The following is a 22,239-nucleotide window of genomic DNA, read 5'->3' on the forward strand; positions in this document are numbered from 1 at the left end:
TGCAGGCATGCCTGAATTTCCTCAGTCCAGAGAGAATGTCTCTGCAGTTGCAAACTGGTTCAACCTAGGTAGGTTAGACTTACCTGCAAAGATTGAATCAATTCAGGCTCAGGCTTTTTGAATGTCTGTCCCTAGCCATAGAGGTTATCATCCTTATCCAAACCATCCCATACAAATCCCTGTCTAACCTAGGGGTAGACAACCTTTTCTGGCTGCGGGCAGGAAAAACTAACCCCAGATGGGGGGTGGAAGACCAGGCACTAGGACCCTACCACTGCTTCTGCCTCTTGCCGTCACAGCTTCACTGGAAAGGTGCTTGCAGCTAGAATTTGTCCCAAGCAGCATGAGGAGAGTGCCCACAGAAGGCACCTTCCCTGCTAAATGCCTCCAAAGTCCTGCATCTGCGAGTTGGATCCAGGCATAAATGCCTTGTGCCTCCTGAGGCTGGGGTGGGCACAGCAACCGCAGTGGCAAGGCAGTGGCAGTGGCAGCAGTGAGGGCAGGGGGTGTTGAGCGCCAAGTGGCGACCGGCGACTGCCCGCGGACACCACTGGCAGTGTTGGCGGCTGGGGGTGAGGGTGGTGAGTGGCGACCGCCCACAGACGCCACTGGCAGTGTTGGCAGTGGCCAGTCTCAGGGGGTGCACGGTCAATCTCAGGGGGTGCATGTGCATGCGCATGCACCCCCTATGCGTCACCAATGGATCCGGGCTGAGGGCTGTAGGTTACCAACCCCTGGTCTACCCTATTACTAAAAATATATAGTCAGCCCGGTCACACAACCACAATGCATAGCACCCTAACTGGCCACCAGTTAAAGCAAGGGAACAACAATGGTCAGTGTTCTGCTGCTGCACAGGGTGTTAAAAAAAATGCTTGAGAGATCCAAGGAAGAGGACCATACTCCCCACTACAGAGGAAAACAAAAGTCCCCACAGTGCATAATAATCTGACCATGGGGTAAAATTCCTTCCTGACCCCAAATCTGGTAATCAGTCTGACTCTCTAGGTTTTAGTCCCAGCAGGAGCATTGACACATCCTAGTCACAATCCCCAGCCTTGGCTGCAGTCAACACCCAGTGTTTCTGAGGAAGGCAAAAAAAAACAATCCTCCCCCCCCAAAAAACCCTGATATGTGTAGCTGCAGGATGGAAAAAAAAACTTCTTTCCTTCAACGACTATCAAGAATATTAAATCTGAAATATATTCCATTACTGCTGTCTCTTTACCGAAGAGTAGTTTGTGTCTGCTCTCTAGAAATACACAGAGAATTCTGTTTTTTAGTAGGAGAATATAATGGTATCTTAAATTACAATAGCATTTCAATAGCCCTAGAAAATAGTTAAATCTGATCTCTTGGCAGTATTTTACAGCTTTGTTGCACCGACACATTTTGTCTTGGTGATGTTATCACGTGAACTCGAGAGCTAGCTCCCTTTTGCAGAGAGTAGTAGTTAGTTAGCTGTGTTAGTCAGAAGTGCCATGCTGTAGCTAGCTGATTTGGGACTTTGTCTAAGCTGTTTTAGGCCTACTGGTTAGGAAGATTCTAAATCTGTATTCATTCATTCTTTTTAATTCTGTTTTACAGGAAATGTTAGCAAAAACTGCACAAGTGATGGGTGGTCAGAAACATTTCCAGATTTCATAACTGCTTGTGGATATAAGGATGATGATGATGAGGAGGATTATAAGGTAGGGAAAATAATTATCCTGGTCACTTAGATGCAGATGTTTAAAAGATAAAAAATCTCTGCATCTATAGTCTGCTCAGAAATGCATACATATTCCTCCTGATGAAGTCAGTGTGAAAATTGCACCCATATTTGAGAGCAACCATTACTCTTTTGCATTGATGTGGTTCATAAATTTTAATGTTATAAATCATGATTATATATGGTTTTCAGTCATCAGTGGTACTACTATGAGATATCTGATATCAGTGCATGCCAGAAGCCTTGTAAGCAATTGTGTGTTGAATTGCTTTCTAGTAGATTTTATTGTAATGGGATTGCAGACATCATTTGACCGACATATACAATGTAGGCTAGGGACAGAAGTTACATATAAACTGGTATAAGTGACTGGAAACCAGTTCAAATCTGTAACAAAACAGAAGTTCAACGCACATAAAACCGCTTTCAAAATTACCAGAACTGGTTTACAGTAGACCAGGATGGATGTAGTATCAGACTGAACTGATTTAGAATTTCTGTCCCAGATCCCCAACAGATTCAAGTTAACTCACAGTCCTCCAGCCTCTCAGGGTACTTTGCACCTCCCCCACAAACACCCCTCGCCCCATCCCTCTTGGAGGGTGGCTAGCTTTGCCCCAAGCTGTCTTCTCTAGCCAAGCAGGGAACCATGCTCTAGTGCCCCCCTGGTTTCTGACTGGGGCCACTGCGGGCATTTGGCTGCATTTCCAGAATCAAAAGACAATGTCTGTTTACTTGTGTAAAGTATGAGTAGAAAGAGCTAACATTTAACTTCATTAATTTCATTGGAATTACTAAGGATTTTAATTTCCATCAGGGATTAGAATTTGTCCCAAAGGTCTTCAAATCCAGAATGAATGATCCTAGCAGGTGAAAAATATGCGATCCACTCAGTTTGCTTGTACCACTTATTTCCCTTCCTTTTGAGGAGAACTACCTGTCTCTATAAAAGGCCAGCAGATTAAAACTGTTAAAAATGTTGGAATTTTTTTATTAAAAAAAACACATTTATCAAAACTTCTTGAAAAAATATTTCTGTTTTTTAATTAGTTTTGCTGCAGACTGTATGCAATCCAAAGATAAACCTCAGTTGTCAGTGTCAAACTCTGATCTTCACTTTCAGGGATGGAGTCTTCCCATGACAAATACACATCACACTTCAGGAAAGAATATGACCTACATTTTGCAAGTCTTTTGTTGTTTTAGTGATGGACTCTAATGAAAGTGATAGGGTAGACTGATGGACAGACCACACCCACATTCAAATAGTTGTTTGACTACAACACACAACTGTTTGCTTCTCTGTCAGGAATGTCAGCAATAGATGCTAGCCTTGCCTAACTTATTCTTCATTGTCCTTTCTGGGTCAGTTTTGATAAAATCCAAGTTAATTATCAGTGTCTGAAGGGTGGACATTATTCATTTGAAATAGATTAACATAATCAAATTGCTTGATTCCCCAAAAAGCTCATGACATTTCCAGCTGACCCCTTTCAGAATCGTGTCCAAAGTAGCAGGCCCACTGTCCCATTTTTCTTCTGCTTCAATTCACATGTACCAATGAATGCTATAACCATAAATCAGAAGAATGCCAGAAGATATGTCCCACTATCTTCCAGTCTCAATTCATGTGTTGCTGGATAGAGCTACTGAGTTACTGTAATTATGGAAAATTTGAATCTCCTTCAAAATAACATACATATGAATTTTAGATTATTTTTAAATACAAAAAGGAAACTGATGGTTCCCTATACATGTTCTCACTGCATGTATATATCACAGCCACTTTTCTATATGAAAGTAAAGTACAGGGACAATAATTTGTTCACTTCTGCTTTTTCTCCTTCAAGCACGTAGCCAGATAACAATTAGATCGATATCAAATGATAGCGATATAAGCTGTTCCAGCTGCATGATTCTATAGCAATACAAATACAGCAAAACAACACCAAGTTAACTCTGCTTCATTCAACATCAGGGTTAGGGTAATTTAGCTAACGTATCATTACAGGATGATGCAGACAAAACTGTTGCCCAAGTTAACACAACTTTCTGTACGGGAAGTGCATACAGATGTACAGGGTGGTGCAGCGATGTATTTACCAGCGCGGTTAAAACAGCCATGGTAATTTTAGGTCAGAATTTGATTGCTTTAATGAAGACAAATAGCAGGTTTCTGTGTCTGGTATAGAAGTCTGTATTGAAAGAGTGTGTGTGAAAATTCCAGTCTGGCTCTTTATTTGCTACGTACAAACACAGAGTATATCTTTGTTGTGGAATGAGTTTATCTCAAAGATGGAGATCAGCATTATTTCTGTTTGTTTAGCAGGTGGTCTTAATTAGGATGGGAACTTATTTTTATCCTCCTGAAGGGCAGATACATATTTGCTCCGAACAGCTGTGAATGCTTTATAGAAGGTTTAAATGAGAGGGAAGGGGAAGGGATTAGCAAAGAAATATTGAACAGGTAATTAGTAGGTAAGTAACAAACTGTTCAGATTATTAATGATCTGGAACAGGAAGGGTGCTTTTAAAAATAAATTAAATAAGGCCCCCATTACATTTCATTGCTAACTTGCCAAAGAGGCAAAAAAAAAAAAATTCAGATTCCCAGAATGGCTCCATCAAATTCCTACTGAAGTCAATAGAAGTTTTTTGCATTGACTTAATGAGTACTAAATTAGAGGCCCTTTGTTGATATAATTTATTTTAATTATTATTTCACTGTCAGATCACAATGTGTTCACAAAACAGTGTTCAATACTAAAGAGGACTTAGGCACTTAGGGTGCCTGTAGGTTTGCAGCGACTCTGTTAATCTAGTCTGCTAGGGCGTGCTAATTAGCACGCTCCAGCAGCTTCCACGTCATGTGTATTCAGCATCCCCACAGTTCAAAATGGCGTCAGGGGTGCTTTAACTAAAGCTCATCGAACGAGCTTTAGATAAAACACCCCTGCCACCAGTTTGAAGTGCAGGACACTGAGTACATGAGACACATTGGGCACTCTTGGAGCCACTCTAACTAAAGAACCTCACTGCCGGAGCATGTGTAAAGATGCCCCTAGGTGCTAGTGAGTGATGCATAGAAGACATGACTAACTACTAAGACACTTGAGAGTTCCAAAGCACCTAAGGATAAAAATAGAAACAAGATTTTTATCTTGGGATCCTTACAGACATACAAGTCCCATTTTAAGTACCTGTGAAGTATCTGAGTTAACTAACACCTTTCCCTGGAAAGTCAAAACTAATTTGAGTTAATTGACATTAATTCCAGGGATAAGCTACATGTGAAAAGGGTTATGCCACTCCCAGGTTTTGACTTGTTTTACTCAATATTGCTTCATATGCGGTCTATGTAGACCATAAGTTCTCTTGGGAAAAATTCAGTCAAGTTTAGACTGCTAGTAGATTGGTTAAATTGAACATTCAGTTGTCAAAGCCCCGGCCATAAGGGATTCACAAACTAGGTGACCTTGAACGTAGACTATTGGAGAGGCCATATTTTCATAGAACATATTTACTGCACACTGAGAGCACTGAATTACCCACCTCAAGAGTTTTTTTGCCTACTAATTTTGTTGCAGAGCACTTAGGTGCCCTGCTCCTTTAAAGAGGGGAAACTGCTAGGAAAGGAGCCCTAGCAGTGAGTGAGGAGCCCCAGCTGCTGGTTACCCGTGCAACCAGAGTGAGCTAGTGGCCTGCACCTGCCAGTGGTTAGCTGACCGGAAGGGGCAGGGCCTGGCTCACATAAACCCCAGGGCTGAGGCCAGGATGGCAGTTCCGTGCCAAAAGCCAAGGGGGAAGGAGTTCTCCAGAGCAACCAAAGGGGAGAGGCCTGGCGGCAGGTACAGCCTCTGATACTAGTGAGGGACGGAGCATCCCTGGTGTGGCTTGAATGAGGTTATAGGCGGGCGGCTTGAATTTATGTTATAGCCCAGGGACTGGTGTTTTGTTCGCTGTTTAAGACCGGTGGTTTGGGTGAGGCTATTAGGGGAAGGAGGAGGCCTCATAGGGGACCCATGGCAGCGTGGGGACCCTGGCACCAGAGAGGGCACAGCATTAGGGGGTACACTAACCCCGGCACCAGAGAAGGCACAGCATTAGGGGGGGTGCACCTACCCTGGCGCCAGGAAGGCGCAGTGCGAGACAGGGCTGCGGAGAGCCCAGGAAGGACAAGGGGGCTAAATTATAACAAGGCCGAGACCAAACAACGTCAGTACCATCTGCGAGGCTTGGGGCGTGGTAAAGGGATAGTTGGAGCCATGCATAGCCCATAAGGCTAGGGTGCCCCGAATCACCTATTGTAGAACGGGACCCACAAGGGGTTCAGGAGCCCACAGCGTCAAAGTACAGCAAAACCGTGTCCAAGATGATGTAAAGGCGGCCTCTCTATCATATATTTTCCAGCAAAGACGTGGCAGGAGAGAATTGAGGGTGCCCTTTGGGCCAACTTGGCATGGTAAGGGGGCCTTGGGGAGATCACGGCCATCCTGCATGACCCCGCACCATGACAAATTTTAATTTACTGGACAGTAGTTCTCAACCTTTTTAGACCCAAGTACCCTTCTTAGACGCAAGGCCTCCCTTGAATAATGCCAGCTCTTAGCTTTCACTTAAAATAGAGCAATTCTTCTGTTGTAAAAAACTCAGAAAAACTATGACAAGTCAGAAAGTTTTTGACACTATGAATTCCCATTTGAACTCTCTGGGTTTATCTTGTGAATCGTGTAGGCGTTTGCACCTCTAATGGTCCTAACAACCTTAAAAGAATCTTGTAGCACCCTGGTGAGAATACACATTACAAGGTTTAGTGGTTCGAGCACTTGCTCAGTAACTGGGAGGCATAGGCGACTCATGAGAGGGTGTGTGGGGGGGGATGACATGTAAGCCCCAAAATTGGCTGCCAGTGAATCCGCCACTGACTTGTGAAGGCAGCTGCCAGCGGCTGTGGGCAGCTGCGAATGGTCCCAGCCTGCCGCTTGCCACCCTTCCCTCTGCTGCCGAGACCACTGCAGCCACATGTGGGCGGTCCCTGCTCGGCCCACCCTTGCCACTGATGTCACTGCAGCCACCTGTGGGTGTTCCCTACTTGCTGCTGCCGCACCCCCACCACTGACACCATTGCTGCTGCCTGCGGGCTGTTGCCGTGCCCCCCCCCCCAGCCTCCAGGACTTCCTGCATGTGTTGTTCATGCAGGAAGGCCTGCCATCAGTGAGGGAGTTTTCAAACCCACATCTCCTACTTCTTAGAGAGTGTCTTAAATAGCAGGCTATGGAACAGTGTGGGTGGGGGCACCCTCCACCTCTAATGTTGACACTTGGCCACTGGTCAGCCAAGAATTCAAGATTCTGGGGGTCAGAAGGAGAACAAGCAAAGGGGAGCACAACCCTATAACTTACATTGAGGAAGGCACAATCCTGAATGGAGAGAGACATGGTTTCTAGTACCTGCTGCCAAGCTTATTTCTGAGTTTTAACCAAAGATTGTCTGAGGTAAAAAATAATCCTAGGAACAGGTAATGGAACTCAGGACTCCCTCTGAAGTATATGAAGAAACAACTTGTCTACTTAAGCCTAAGGAGAGGTTTTCCAGTCTTAGAGAGATGCCTAATAGGTCTGTGCGAAGTGACTAGTATTCACTTCGGATTTGGCCCATTTGGGGGACAGAGATTTGATTTGGTTATTTGAATCACTGTCCCGAATCAATTCGGCTGAGCCGCCTGACCCCTGCCTGCTCTTCCAGCCCCCCCACCCCCACCCCCACGGCTGCCGCACCTGCCCCAGCTACTGGCCTTTTAAAAAAAAACAACCTCCCCCACACTGACTGTCTCCTACTGGGGCAGGGTCTGGGAGAGGGGTCAGGAGGCTTGTGGCAGAGCCCCCCATACAGTGGGGGGCAGTGGGGATCGCCCCCCCCAGCTGGGCAGCAGCTGGTGAGTGGGATCTTTTTTTTAAAGGGCCGGGAGCTGGGGGTGGGCAGGAGAGGGGGTGGGGGGTGGGGGCTGGGAGAGCGGTCGGAGCATGCTTGGGGGGACTGAGGGAGCAGGCCAGGGATGTGGCCTGGCAGGGGTCTTCTCATGGTCCTCTCCTCCCTCCTCGAGCCTTCCGTCCCCCACCCCCTACTTACCAGCTCGGAGTCTGGGTCCAGTGATTCGGGCAGTCCTTGCTACAGTGAGCGGGGACTGCCCGAATCACTGAAGATCTCCGAATCTTTTCTAAATTGATTCAGAGAGCTTCAAATCGAATCGGACCTTTTAATTGATCCCCTGATTAGATATGGATTTGGAGATTCAGCCACCGAATCGGGCCAGATCTCCTCCGAATTGAATCAGCACCCGAAACTTTACATAGCCCTAATGCTTAACTCAGGACTGCAGGTGAGTGATTGACTGCCACCTAACTCCACAGGGGTGGGATTCCTGCCACACACCTTTCTTCCACACTTCTCTTGGTGGGCTTAGGCATGATCCCATGCCCTGCTAACCTGCATCTGCTGACACACTCAAAATCTAGAAGTATGCTGATGGGACTTCTGCAGGATTGACTCAAGCAGCCCCACTCAGGTACTCCAGAGAGCAAGGGCTCGAAAGCAGCCTCAGAGGACTATCCCCAAATATCCTCAAAAGCAGACTTCCAGGCTTGGAGCATGCCTGCAGAGCATGGGCAGGGCATGCTTTGGCTCATTTTGCCTGGCATATGATACTGCTCTGGTCTCTCCATTACAAGCATGGGGAACTTAGCGCCTACCTTGCTTTATGGATTCCATGTATGGGACACTTAACGTCACCACACCAAAGTTTAATTTGGGATCCGGGCCACAGGGTCAGCAAGCTTGAAATAATGTTTGATCCTGCTCTATAGTATTTTCAAAGAGTCGATCCTTCAAATTGAATGCATTCCTTTTAATGGACCTCATAAGTCTCAAATTGCACTAGAAGTCTATGCTGGGGTTGGGGTGTGTTGTAGCTGTGAGGGTCCAGGATATTCTTGTGATATTTTTATTGGACCAACTGTGTCATTGGGAGAGATGTTAGACAAACTGTCTAGCACAAAGTGCCCTTCCTCAGTCTGGAAAAGAAGCAGACACAGTTTGAGCTAAATAACAGAACAGTGGTTTGTGTATCATTCCATATGTAAATGAAAAACAGTCACTTAAAGGAATCAAGGAGGACTTGAGAGAAATAATCCCAACCCCAGTGCTCCTGGTTTTCAAATAATCTCCAAACCTCACCCAAATGATCGTCAGAAGCAAACTGCACGCTGACATCACTGGATACCAGTTGGGACACAACATGACCTTAACAATAAATGCAAAACTTATCAACACCTCCATTACCACCACAATTAAAACCCTTCACAGTGAAACCATCAGAATTCATAGATCCTACATATCTGTGACAGATTGTGATTGTGGTATATCTCAGTTACTACCCTAATGGAAACTATGTTGGTAAAACTAAACAAAGGCTATGCGCCAGAATGAACTCTCAGAGAAAAAACATAAAGGACAGGGACACACAAACACGGGTAGGAGAGCACTTTTCAGAGAAGAACCACTCCCTTGGTGATCTTACAATTCTTATATTCAAAGGAAATCTATAAAAACCCTTCAGAAGATGAGCCTTGGAACAAAAAGTCATACCTTACTAGACACTAAAAACTATGAACTAAACACAGAAAAATGGTTTCATGGTTCATTATAATCTACCTATCTCTGCCAACCTCTCTGCACTCCACAAGTAATAATGAGCCTTTTCCTTTTGAAAGGTCTCTCGCTTTTCTGCACTTAGGCTATCTATTATATTGTACTCTTGTTTCGAAGGTACTCCTCCTCTTTGCTCTTACTTAACAGCCCTCCTCCATCCGTTTCAGTGACTGTTTCTCATTTACAGATGAAGTTATACACAAGCAATTGTTCTGTCTGGTACCTAGTTCAAGCTGTCTGTCTCATCCAGACCTGAGGAAGGGCACTTTGTGTTGGAAAGCTTGTCTAATATTTCTCTCACCTATACAGATGGCCCAATAAAAGATAACAACAAAAATTATTGCCTTGTAAAAATCTAAGGAGCTTAAAGGAAAATAATTAAACATTTTAAAAAGTATATTGAAAACACACAAGTATTGTGAAATTATTTTATGTAGAAGAAACCAAGAAATGTATCTGAAATGTATCATCTGTATGCTATTGGCTGCAGTGACTCCAAAAGGACTGGAGTTCCAGAGATTGAAAGCGCTGTTGTATGTAAAAACATGCAGGAGGGCACCATCTGTACTGCATAGCATTGCAACCAGTTAATATGGAACACAATGGCAAGAGAAGAGGAAAGAGTAGAGTAACAGTAGTAAGATCAAGCGTGGATGTAAAGGTTGTCTTTGATCACAGCTTGCCATGCATGCATGCAACTTCTGTTTAGTTTACTTGAATAATGGCTTCTGAAGGCAGAATTTGGCTGTAAGAATTGAATTTTAAGTCTCAATATTCATTTTTGAAAAAGATAAAGTAAATTTAATAATGGTAGTTTATATCACTTATTTAGAACAATTAACACCTCATTACATTAGGCAAAGATAAAGTATGTTCATGCCACAATATAGTACTGGTAGCATGTTAGAAAGCTTTGGGAAAGAATTACTTTGTAAAGTGTAGATGACTAAGATTCTTAATCTGTCTGCTGTGGTAATGTGGAAGAGAATATTGTGGACATGATGTTCCTCTCATTTACAATGAGTTTAAACATTTGGGCTAGGGACAAAAGTTACACATAAACTGGTTTAAGTGATCAGAAACTGGTTTAAACCTGTAACATAAGTTCAGTGCACATAAACCAGTTTGAAAATGGCTGAAACTGGTTTAAGATAAACCTAGTTGAATCTAGTATCAGACTTAACTGAATTGGGTCAAACTGATTTATGGAACTTCTGTCCTAGACCCCTTCCTGGTTTAAGTTAAATCAGAGTCCTCCAGCATGCTTTTCAGCCCTGGGCTAGGCTGTGCTATTTGCTTCAGAGAATAGGGCTAACCCTGTCCCTCTGCTCCCTAGCCAGAGCAGGGGCAGGAAATGACCAGACACCCATCCAGCATGGCCCCCTAAGCAAAGGGGGCAAGGCGGGTGTTTATTCCCCGCTCCCTCCCCTCTCCCACTGGGACGATACCTGGCTGGGGCAGAGCAGCCCTGTCAGGGTTGCTCCTTGCCTTCACCACTACACCAGCAGCCATTTACCTGCCTCACCCGGGGCTCGGGGGGCTGAGTCAGGCTGGACCACAGGTGCTTCTGAGGGTGAGCGCAGAGGGGCCAGCCTCAGCTGGGCTACAGGGGCAGGGCCCTTCCCAGCCAGCTGTGGCTCGGGCTGGGATCATGGGAGCTGTGTGCTCAGACTGCTCCTGGATCCCCACAGCCAGGCCAAGCCAGGCTGTCATGAAGTCACAGCCAGCAGGGAAGGGCTCTGCCCCCACAGCCTGGCCTGGCCCCTCTGTGCCTGCCCTCAGCAGTGCCTGAAGCCAATCCTGCTCAGCCCCAGGTGATAGGTTGCTTATCAGGGCTGGCCTGGGCTGGGCTGTGGGGGCAGGGCCCTTCCCAACCAGCTGCGGCTGCATGACAGCCCAGCCCAGCATGCATGGGCAGCAGCTGGCTGGGCAGTGGTGCAGAGGTGTTGCTGCAGCAGTTGCAGGCAGGCATCTTGGCAGCCAGACTGGCTGTGCAGGACATGCCTATGGCTGCCAGGGCTGGCTCGGAGGCACCAGCAGGCCTGGAGCCTGGCAGCCACCTGTCATGGGGGCTCGTATGCCCTCAGCCACCACCACGCACCCTGCATGGTGCCTGTGCTGAGCAAACATCATGGAGGAGGCATGGCAGCAACAGGGCAACTGCAGGCACATGACCCCTGCAGCAGCTGGCTGCTGGGCTCCAGGTCCACTGGAGCCTCTGAGCTAGCCCAGGCGGCCATGGGCATGTCCCATGTTGCTGGGGCTGTGGGAGCTGTGTGCCCAGATTACTCCCAGCTCCACACACCCAGGCCAGGCCTGGCTGTCAGGGAACCACTGTGGTGGGCAGGGCTTTCCCATTCCTCCTCCTCCTCTACCATGGGGCCCTGGTGTGGGGAGGGGGGAAAAATGTCCCTGAAAAATGGCAGGGACAGGGGCACTGCCATTTGTCTGCCTTGCTCGCAGCTCTGGGGCTAGGGCTGTGGCGCTGAGCTGTACCCACTGTACAGCACCCGCTGGCTGCAGCCATACCACAGGCTGCATGCTGGCCAAGTCAAGGGATCTTCTGCATCCCTTGCCTCCAGCTGCCACTGCCATTGCTGGCTGCATGGCTCTGGGTAGATGGGTGAAAGCTTCAGCCCAGCAGCTTCTGCCCAGTGCATGGAGACCTGGCTCCAGCTCTGGCTACTTTCCACTCACCGCCCCCACCCCTCTGCTGAGGCTGCTCCTAGCACCAAGTGGGTGGAAGGCAGCCAGAACTGGAGCCGGAGCTCCAGGCACTGGGTAGAAGCAATTGGGCTGAAGCTACCCCTGCCCCGAGTGGCACTGCATGGCAGGGCAACAGCGGGAGCCTTAGTTAGAGGTGAGGGTAAGAGAACAGCCCTGCTGAGTCCAGTCAGCACCCGGCTTCCCCTCGCCCCTAGCAGCAAGCTTCCTCTCACCTCGAGCAGCTACTCCCCCTCCCGCTCTTGCCATGCCTCTCCGTGAGGTGACGGATAGTGGGGATGGGGAGAGAGGGTATTGCTTCAGCCCAGAGCATGGAGCTTTGGCTCCAGGTCCAGCTGCCTTCCTCTGCTCACCTGGCGCAACGAGCAGCCCCTGCACCAGGAGCAGGTGAAAAGTAGCTGGAGCCAGAACTCCGTGCTCTGAGCAGAAGCCGCCAGGCTAAAGCTACTCCCCCCGCACTGCTCAGAGTGGTGCAGTAAGGGCAGGAGGGGGAGTAGCTGCTGTAGGCAAGGGGAAGCTGGCTGCTGGCTGGGATCAGCAGGGCTGTTCTCCCTTCACCTCCAGCTGCAGCTCTTGCCTTATCGCACAGTGCCACTTGGGGTGGGGGAAGTTTCAGCCCCTTGGCTTCTGCCCAGTGCCTGAAGCTCTGGCTTCAGCTCCGGCTGCTTTCCACCCACTCCACCTACCCGTTGCGATAAGCAGCCCCTGCGAGGTGGGTATAGGGGTAAAGGGAGGCTGAGTGGAAAGCAGCCAGAGCTGGAGCCAGATCTACCTATGCTGGCCAGAAGCCACTGGGATAAAGCTTCCACCCGTGCAGTGTGCAGCAGTGCAGCCCCCTGCTGGGAAGAAGATCATGCTCCCAGGACACCATTGAGAGGGGCTGCAGCCCCTGTCAGGGTCACTTCCCCATCTCTACTCCAGTGGCAGGGCAAGGGCATGGCCAGAGGCTGGCTGGCAGGGCCCCTTAGGTGATGGGGTAGGGAGGAGGGTTATTGTCCCCTCTCTCTGGCATCTGGTGAAGGGGGCAGGGAAGGAGCTTATCCCACCACTTGCTCCATGCAGAGAGTGATTGGCAGCAGCCTGGATGGACAGACCCTGGCTGCAGTGCTCCTGCGGCAGAGGGGGGAATGACCCCCCTCCCTGCCTCCTCTGCCTAAGTGGCCATGTTGGCCAGTATCTGGTTGTGCCCCCATCCCCGCTGCTGTCACAGCAATGGGGGAGCAGCCGGTGGACCCTGGCATGTGTCTGAGGGACAGGGAGGTGGGAATTAAACCCCTCCCTGGACAGTTCATTCCAGGCTACTGCCTGGGCTGGCCACGCCACCCGCCTAGCACCGCTTCCCGGCAGCTTAGGGCACACTCTAGCGCCCCCCAGCTCCTGGCCTGAGCCATTGCAGACAAGTGCCTGTATTTCCTGAATGTCTATTCACTTGCAAATTGGTTCAATCTAGGCAGGTTAGACAACCTGCAAAGAATGAATCAATTCAGGCTCCAACTTTTTTAATGTCTGTCCCTAGCCTGGAAATCCATTGATTTCATGAGAATTATATTTAATTTCTAAATTTAATTAAATTAATTTTATAAAACAGGGTTGTCCAACATATTTGGACCCCATGGGCTGGTTCTGGATCAAAGGCCTTCTTGTGGGCCAAACAGTCATCTCTGGTAGCAGGGTGGCAGCTTGTGGGTACAGCTGCTAGAGCTGTGTCAATGTGGCTCCAGAACTGAGGGGGTGAATGCCACTAGTCTTCACCCACCCCTTTTTTCTTTGGTGCCAGTTTGAGTTATCATCAGCAATCCAAGTTCCTGAATTTGGCAGCAGGTAAGGAGGTGGCAGAGCGAGCAGCAGCAGCTATGCTGATCCTTGTGGGCCACAGTTCAACCCCTCATGGGCAGCAGCTGTGATGTAAAGAGTGGAGTTCAGTGTGTTGTTAGCAGGTCAGAATTTAAATTTAAATATTTGTTATATAGTTTCTAATCTCTGTGCTGTTTTTATTCATTTTTGTCTTTACATTTTTCTCTGGAACCAAGAGAATAAAGGCCAATATAGGAGCAAAATGAATAACTGGACTTGTTTGCATTAGCAGACTGTGTCAGGGTTAGGTTGGCGTGTGTTGATGAACCTCAGGCTCATCATAACCTCTTTTGTAGCATAGACAGCTTTCAAAACCTTTTAGCTAGACTCAGAGCCATCCCTAGGGGTGTTCAGGTCCCGGGGTGGAGAAAGGGATGGTGAGCAGCTCCCAGGGTGGAGAGAGGGATGGGGAGCCGGTGGGGGGCGGGCAGGGGGAGTGATGAGCACTCAGCTGCAGTGGCAGATCTGGCAGCAGTGGCATGTGGCTACTGTGGTGGGGCTTATGCAGCACTGACCATGGGGCCCTCCAAAGCGCGGTGTCCAGGGTGGTCGCCTCAATGTGCCCACCCTCCCCGCCCAGGGACGGCCCTGGGTAGACTGCACAAATTAAGAGATCCCTTAACCTCCTCAGTCAGGTGTTACAGAGTGTTAAAGACCCAGGAAGTTGCATTGTAGGTTTCCGTCAGGGTAAGAGCCACTGCGATGTGTCCGCATTAATCAAAAATTATATTTAGCTAGCACACCCCAACCTAATCTCAGTCCATTTTTGCTAGCTTGGATAAGTCTACTGTGCTTTATATCAGAGAGCAATACATATAAGCTTGGAGTATTGGTGGCTGCTCATAGCCACTGATCAATGCAATATATAAGTGCATTTGAAATAAGCTGAATAAGTGGCATGATAGTAACTCACAGTGTGTTTTTTTTTCTTTTCCTATTGGCTTATGTTACAAGTTCAATAAGCAGTAAAAAGATCTGATAAAGCTTTTTTGAATGGTCAGAGGAGTTATGCCCCTGCAGATCTCATTGAAGTCAAGTAAAGACCAGCTCTGACGTATACAAAACACAGGTCTTGAATGTCAGTACCTGCATTTAGAGACTATGCACAGTACTGCTCTCTCTGAAATGTATTGTTGCTTTGAACTAATGGCTTGTTTTTCTCAAATCCAAATTGAGCCCTTATCCCTCAAGAAATTGTAATGCATAACTGACTTCTACTGATGCTCCTTTTGATATGAATCACTTGTACGTCATACTGTATTTATTTATACTGTACTCTACACTTTTTTGTCTTTACTTTCTCTATGAGATAGGATCAAGGGCTTCATTCTGTACTCATGGAGGTGCATAACAAATAGTACGTTGATTTAAAGTACAGAAGAAGTATGATTAAAATAAAGACTACTGTATTTACTTAATAGAACATGACCCTGATTATAAATGGCCCCCCAATAAGTAGATTCTATATATGGAAAATGTATAAATTTGTTATAATTTTCCAGGTATAGAATCTAATTATTGGAAGTTTGCCCTGGATTTACCCCCTCCCCCACTCCTCCTGTTAAAGCAGGGAAAATAAATCTGGGGGGGTCTGGTAACCCCTTTGCTCTCTGCTTCCCCCCAACTTCTTTCTCTGGTAGTCCCTTTCCCCTCTCCTTACTGTCAGACCCTGCTCTCCCTGAGCACTTAGAAGTGAGGAACTAATTTGAAAACAATAACCTTGAATTTAACTATGGCTGAAGCAATTTGTATATAGTGCCCATACATTTAGTTTTACGTCTAGAATTGATGCAGGTTACTTTTTTAAAAATTGTTGCACGTTTTAGCACAGGTACTCCACAAACACAGTTCTGCACAGTACTTTAATAGCTACTGGACATGTCTACATGTGCATTAATGCGCCTTTTCTAATGTGCATTAATTTAGTACCTCCATTGTGAGGTACTAAGTTAATGTGCATTACGCTGTGCACGTTTTCACTTTTTTTAGTGATGCTTAATACGCAGTAGACTTTTGCTGTGCATTAATGTAATGTCACAGTTTTTACATGATGCTTTAATGCACAGTAAAATAGCCTACTGTGCATTAAAGTGCACATGCAGATGTGCCGTCTTATAGGTAGTACAAACTTTTTTTTTGGCAAATATATATATTTATATTTGTGTGCACGCACGTGTGTGTGTACACACATACATACCTATACCATGGTACCAGAGACGTGGGTTTTCTGGAAAATTTTGAATTGGAAAATTTTCCAGAAATGTTTCCAATGCTCTAAATAGAGCGTGATCTGATTTAGCATGTTTATTTGACTTATATTTAGTAAACAAAGCTAAAAAAGTGCCCCCATGTTAATTTTATATCCCAGTAGCCACAAGTATTTGAACTGAAATATTTGATTAGGAAAAAATTAAATACAGCACACTTAATGTGGCTTAAATGTTATATTCAAACTAATTCAAAACTTTATGTGGAAAGAAATTATTTTTATTGGAATACTTGTAAAAATGTAAAGAAAATACACAATAGCATGTACTTCCCTTACATTGTTTGTTTACATTTAAGGGGGAAAAAATGATGGCACTGAAAACTGTCGACACACTAATTTTAGCACACCCAAAGAACTGTACATGATATGCTGTGGTTGTCCAGTCATCTCCTTCAACAGAGTGTAACTCTCTTCCACTGAGGTCATTACAGCACCTCCAGTTTCACTGTCGCTATCTGTAGAATCACTTGCACTACTTATTAGTTCTGTTTCAGAATTGGATTGAGGCAAATCTGATTCAGAACTACTTGAACCTCATTCTCTTTCGCTAAAGGATGGTTTTACCAATGAGTCTATGGGCAAGGGCAACTTATCATCACACTGCACTTTCTTCACTAATTGTGCTTTTGATTGATTCTCCAGAAACAAGAGCTTTTGAGAAATAAAAACAAGTTAAGTGGTGCGTTCATTTGTTAGTCTATTCCTCTTTTTTGTCTCGATTGAGCTGAAAGGCTTCCAGTTCTGGGATACTGTGTCATCTATTGAAGCACACTGCAAACAGTTCTTTGTGTGAGCTAACTATGTAAACACTTCATAGCCGAGCTAGTTTCTCCTGGCAGTAAAAGTGCACTTTCCTTCCCCTGCTTATATTTCTGTAATTTCGTCAAAGTCTGATTAGCAACATGATGATTGTTGAATACCTTCACAATCACTTTGCAGTTTGCCAATATTGTCTACATTATATTCACATTTACTATGTCCTTTGCCAGAAGATTCAACCCATGAGCAAGACAGTCAAATACTATTCAATGAGGATACTATGCCTTTAATATTTGCCATGCAGCTTTCATGTTATATGCATTGTCAGTTACAAGGGCTTGTACCCTGGCGGGACCTGCACTTTCAATCTCTTCACTCAGTAATTTGGCTGTGTATTCACCTGTATGACGAGAAGATTTGGTAGCAATTGCTTTCAGGAATATTGGCTTGGGTGTTGCTAACTTAATGTTCAATAAAGGATTTCCTTGTATATCAGTCCATCCATCTGGCAACAGAGTCAGTGGTTCTGCTTGACCAATCCTTTGAAGAACCATTGTTTGAACTCTGTCATACTCTCTAAGAGAGAATGTGATAAGTGATAATGTGATGATAACTTATATGATGGACAAATTAATTTGTAAAGTTCCTTCCAGTATTGATTTTCAGCTATGGAAAGAGGTGTGCCACTTGCAAATATAGCTCGAACTAATGTATCATCTGTTTTTTCATGATCTTCTTTTGACATTATGTCCACAAAGCTTGATAAAAAGCTTGACTGTCTTGAACAGCTACTCATGGTGGATTGCCTATCTGGTGACAGTGATCTTGAAAGCAAGGTTCCTGCTTTTTCCTCCCCCACTCCTGGCAGCTCAATATTTTCAGTTTTTTTGCAAATCTGCTATTTCACTTGAGCCTACCAAGTTCCTGCAACAAAAGAGGGAAAAGATTTTTATTTTAGCCTATTCTAGTCTGGCCTCATCCATCAGAAGGAGAAGGAGAAGCAGCAGAGAGCTTGCTTCCCCCCTCCCTGCCTGAAAGAACACTCTGCTGCTCACCTTGCTGCTCAGTTGCCCTGAACTGCAGCGCCAAAGGGAAGTATAGTCTGGCCTCTGCCATTGACCAGAGGACTAAGCTCACTCTGCTGGGTTAAAAAAATTAACTATTTATCTATTATGTAATTAAAAAAATATTGTTAAGCCACACTTTGGGTGCTTAGTGAAAGCAGAAAAGCAGGATACACATACTTTAAATAAATAAATAATAGTCCAGAGTTGCATTAACAACTTTTAAAATGATAATGTTTTAAAGCAATAAAGATGCTATACTGTGTGTTAACATATTAATTTATTTACTTACATAGGATTCCTGAAGTAGACTTTTCTCAGATTATGTTGTTCCACCACTTGGTTGTATTAGCTTTCCATGTATGGCTTGTACTCTTTCAGGGCAGTTTCTACATGTTATTAAATGTTTCTTCATTTCTTGTTGCGCTGCTAGCATACTCCTGCCCATAATATTTACATTTACCAACTTTCTTCCTCCCTTCAGTGGCTTGAACTTCACTATAATGATGCCACACACTAGTCTTTTTCTGATTAGGCATTATTCTGACTAGTTCAAAGCAAAAGTACTAAACAATTAAAAGATCTTATGCAAACACTTCCAACTTCTCCAACTCAAGAAAAGAAATGAGACACTGCTCTGTGTTTTTGCTGAACTGAAAGTGAAACAAAAATTATCACAGTTTTGGTTTTGGTTTTGCTTTCACTTGCAGTCTGAGATGAAGTACAAATTTTAGCTTTGATTTTGATTTGACCTGCACAGCTAATTAGGTGAATTCATAACTTGATTTTTGGTTTGGATTATGTGAATGTATTTACCCTCCTGTTTACAAATCAGTAAAACTTATGCACTCTCTCACACTTCCTAGGGATAATCACCTGAAAAACATTAATTACAACTTTGAAACTGCCAAGTTGGCCTAATATTGTATTGGCATCTGTTCATTCGTATTAATGAATTTTATGATACAATGAATTTTTAGAAATGGAAAATTTTCCATGGAATAATAAAGCACTGGAAATTCTTCCGCCCCACATCTCTGCTGGGAGTGTTTACTTTTGAGTAATTTACTCAAAAGTAAACTGCTCCCAGCTCTTTTGCACATATAGATGGCCCACTAAGAAAACTCTTGTTGTAAATAAATATGTCTGTTTTACCACTGATTCTTACATTTGGCTTTGTTGTTTCCAGTGTTCCTTTCATAACTAGACACATCAATTATTGTTTCCTACAAGGTTGCCTACAGTAGTTTCAAAGTGACTACTGGTAGATTAGATTTTTATTTTCTTTCTTTTTATAAATGTATTTTGTGAAGATTTTTATCATAGTTATTAATCATATTTCATTAAGGCTTTATGAGCCTTTAGAACTGTGTAAATGACATTCAAAGATGATCTGAAAATATATATATTTTTTAATTTAGATTTAAATTATAGTAAAAAAGGGAGATATACAGTAGCTCTAGATTCCCTAATACTTAATGTTATAGACATATAATACTCTTAAGTATTGGTAAATAAATATTCAACCAGGAACCTAGTAACTGTAAACATTTAAATCACTGCCCATGGTAAAGCTTAAGTAAACTTGGTTAAGCTAGTGAAGAGATTTGTAAAAGTTAAGGTCCCTGTCTGCTCAATGCTTCTGTGGCGGAAGCAGGATTAAGGCCTAAACTTTTATCAAAACTCCAGATTTTCAGTCTCAGTGAGAGACCTAGTACCAAATTACCCTCTCATTCTTAAGAGTTGTTTTAAGTCAAAATTGAGGTTGAAAAATCAACCAGATTGCACTGCAACTTTACATGATGTGTCTGTTCTTTGGATAAGTAGATTTCAGTCTCCTGGGCCAAGTGCAGACATTCAGGCACATTAGCAGAAGGTTAGATTGGGTTTAAGATGAGCACCTGATCTAATCTAAGGTAAATCAGAATGGTGGGGGGCTAGCTGGGGGTTGGGGAGATATGGGGGCAAGCAGGCATGGGGGGATGGGGCTCCGCAAGGGGATGGGGGAGCAGGCACGATCCATGCGGGGTGGGGAAGCAGGTGCAATCTGCAGGGGGATGGGAGGCAGGCATGATCCATTGCGGGGGGGGGCAGGGAGTTCTGGGGGCAGGCATGAGCTTTGGGAGCAATTGGGGGGAGCAGGTAGGGTCCCTGGGCAGTTGCTGGGGTCTAGGAGGGTCTAGCAGGATCAAGGGGACTCGTGGGGTCCACAGAGGGGCTTGAGGGAGACCAGGGGCTATTTTCAGCCTCCCAACCCTCCTAGAAAATCTATACCCCTCCATCCCTTTCACCTCTGATACTTATTTGCTTGGCTCTGGCTCTGTTAAAATTGATGGCACCCAGAGTGGCATGCAGGATGGGTGCTTGGTGGGGTCTGGTTGGTCTGCAGGGGTGGTGGGTAGTGAGCAAGGGGCTGGGGGGCTAAAAATAGCTCAGTGCCAGGTGGGAGAGTGTGAAACCTGCAGCCCTGGGGCTGGGACCAACAGCTGGGCTTTCCTAGCCCTGGGGCTGTGCAGACAACTGTAAATGCATACCTCGGCCTAACCGAGACTAAGTAAGTCTGATACTACGTTGATCCAGGTCCTTCTTAGACCGGGTTCTGCAATTTTTAGATGTGTGTGTGTGGAGCTTCTGTACTGTTACAGGTTTAGATTGATTTCTGATCACTGAGACTGGGTCTGAGTGCCATACCCAGGGTGAACTAACATAGATCAGGTGGTCATTTTGAACCCAATCTAACCTCCTCTTGATGTCCCCAGATGTCTGCATCTAGCCCTGGACTTTGCAAGCAAAGCACTTGGAAATTTGGGGGGACATACAAATGTCCACTACACCTGGTCTAGGTTTAGGTGGCTTACTTTAAACTGCCTAAATGTAGACCAGGAGAAGCATGTGCAGACATTCACCACTGCCGGGAGTGGTGCAGGCAGCTCATACTAAGTAACTCAGGGGTGGTGGGGAGGGGCTGACAGGTCTGCTGAGGGAGCTGGGGTGCCAGGGAGGGCTAGTGGGTTAGAAGTGCAAGGGTTGTCCTGTTCAGGGGAGGGGGACGAGGGGCTAAAAATAACCTGGGCAGGGTTCAGAGCTGTGGTTGGTGGCTGCATTTTCCCAGCCCTGGGGCTGTACTGTGAATGTGTGCAGGAATCCCCTAGATCTGGTTAAACCCTCCATTGATCAGTTTAGCCCTTTCTCAATAAAAGCTAGTTCACCCCCTGAGGTGAACTAATTTAGATCTGGCATGTTGGTTTTTGGCTGATTTAAACTCTGTGAACTCCTGCACAAGAGGGCATTTAGATCAGCCTAACCCTGGTTAGGTTGTTTTAGATCAATTCCTATCCCTGGGATTAACACTAGTGAAACACAGCCTCTGGCCTTTCTCTGTTAATTTTTTTTTTTTAGACATGGTTTCAAAGCTTTGGAAAAAGCCAATTTTTGTCTTTTTGTGTGTGTGCATCACTGGGTGTCCAAAGCAAGTCCTTCAATCAAAATTAAGACATTCCAGTGTAAACTAACAGGAGAGCTTTAGTAAATAGCATGGCTTCCACCCTTCCTTAGCAGCTAACTTGAGGAAATTCAAGCTTAGGCTCCTAAAATAATAAGTTGCTTTCAAAAATCTTAGCAGATGAATTTAACGGACCAAAATATGCATCTGCAACCCAGGGAATGTAAGATCTCCAGTTGTTCTAAGGAGTCTTCTTCTCCCCTTGAAGGAAAGTTCTGCAGAGTATACTGATGCTTACTTAGGCCTTGCTGTGCTTTGAGAGGAGCGTGGCTGATTCTGAGCCAGTGGAAAAGTACAAAAACCTATGATCTATGTTAGTTGTAAAACAGGGGGGAAAAAACCACAATGATAAAAGTGGCTCAGGAAAAGGTTTTTAAGTTTGGACTACAGAATCATCTTTATATGGGGGTGGGGAGGGAGAGTATATATTAATTAGAGGAAACTAATTTGAATCCTTTCTTTTTGTGTCCTTGTGACAAGGTCTTTAGCAGAATTCACAGATTCATTGAAATCTGGCAGTGCTGCACTGTGAGTGCTTCTGTTGCAGCCTCGAACCTGCAATCTCTGAGCTGTCAACCACGTGCCTTAGTGCCTATACCATCCTAGCCCCTGTTGGATGTCTAATAATGAATATTTACATTGTTGAGTT

General features: G+C 45.3%; 1 protein-coding gene across 2 annotated transcripts in view; it reads left to right on the top strand.

The window, feature by feature from the left end:
- The window catches only part of VIPR2 (vasoactive intestinal peptide receptor 2), a 297,276-nt gene that overhangs the window by 214,178 nt on the left and 60,859 nt on the right, over nt 1-22,239 (top strand). For both annotated transcript variants that reach the window (XM_059729178.1, XM_059729177.1), the window contains one exon: nt 1,588-1,691. In XM_059729178.1, the coding sequence (XP_059585161.1) occupies nt 1,588-1,691 (104 nt within the window). The remainder of the gene's footprint in view (nt 1-1,587; nt 1,692-22,239) is intronic.

This window comes from Alligator mississippiensis, chromosome 5 (assembly GCF_030867095.1).
Source record: "Alligator mississippiensis isolate rAllMis1 chromosome 5, rAllMis1, whole genome shotgun sequence".
In the NCBI taxonomy this organism is placed as follows: Eukaryota; Metazoa; Chordata; order Crocodylia; family Alligatoridae; genus Alligator; species Alligator mississippiensis.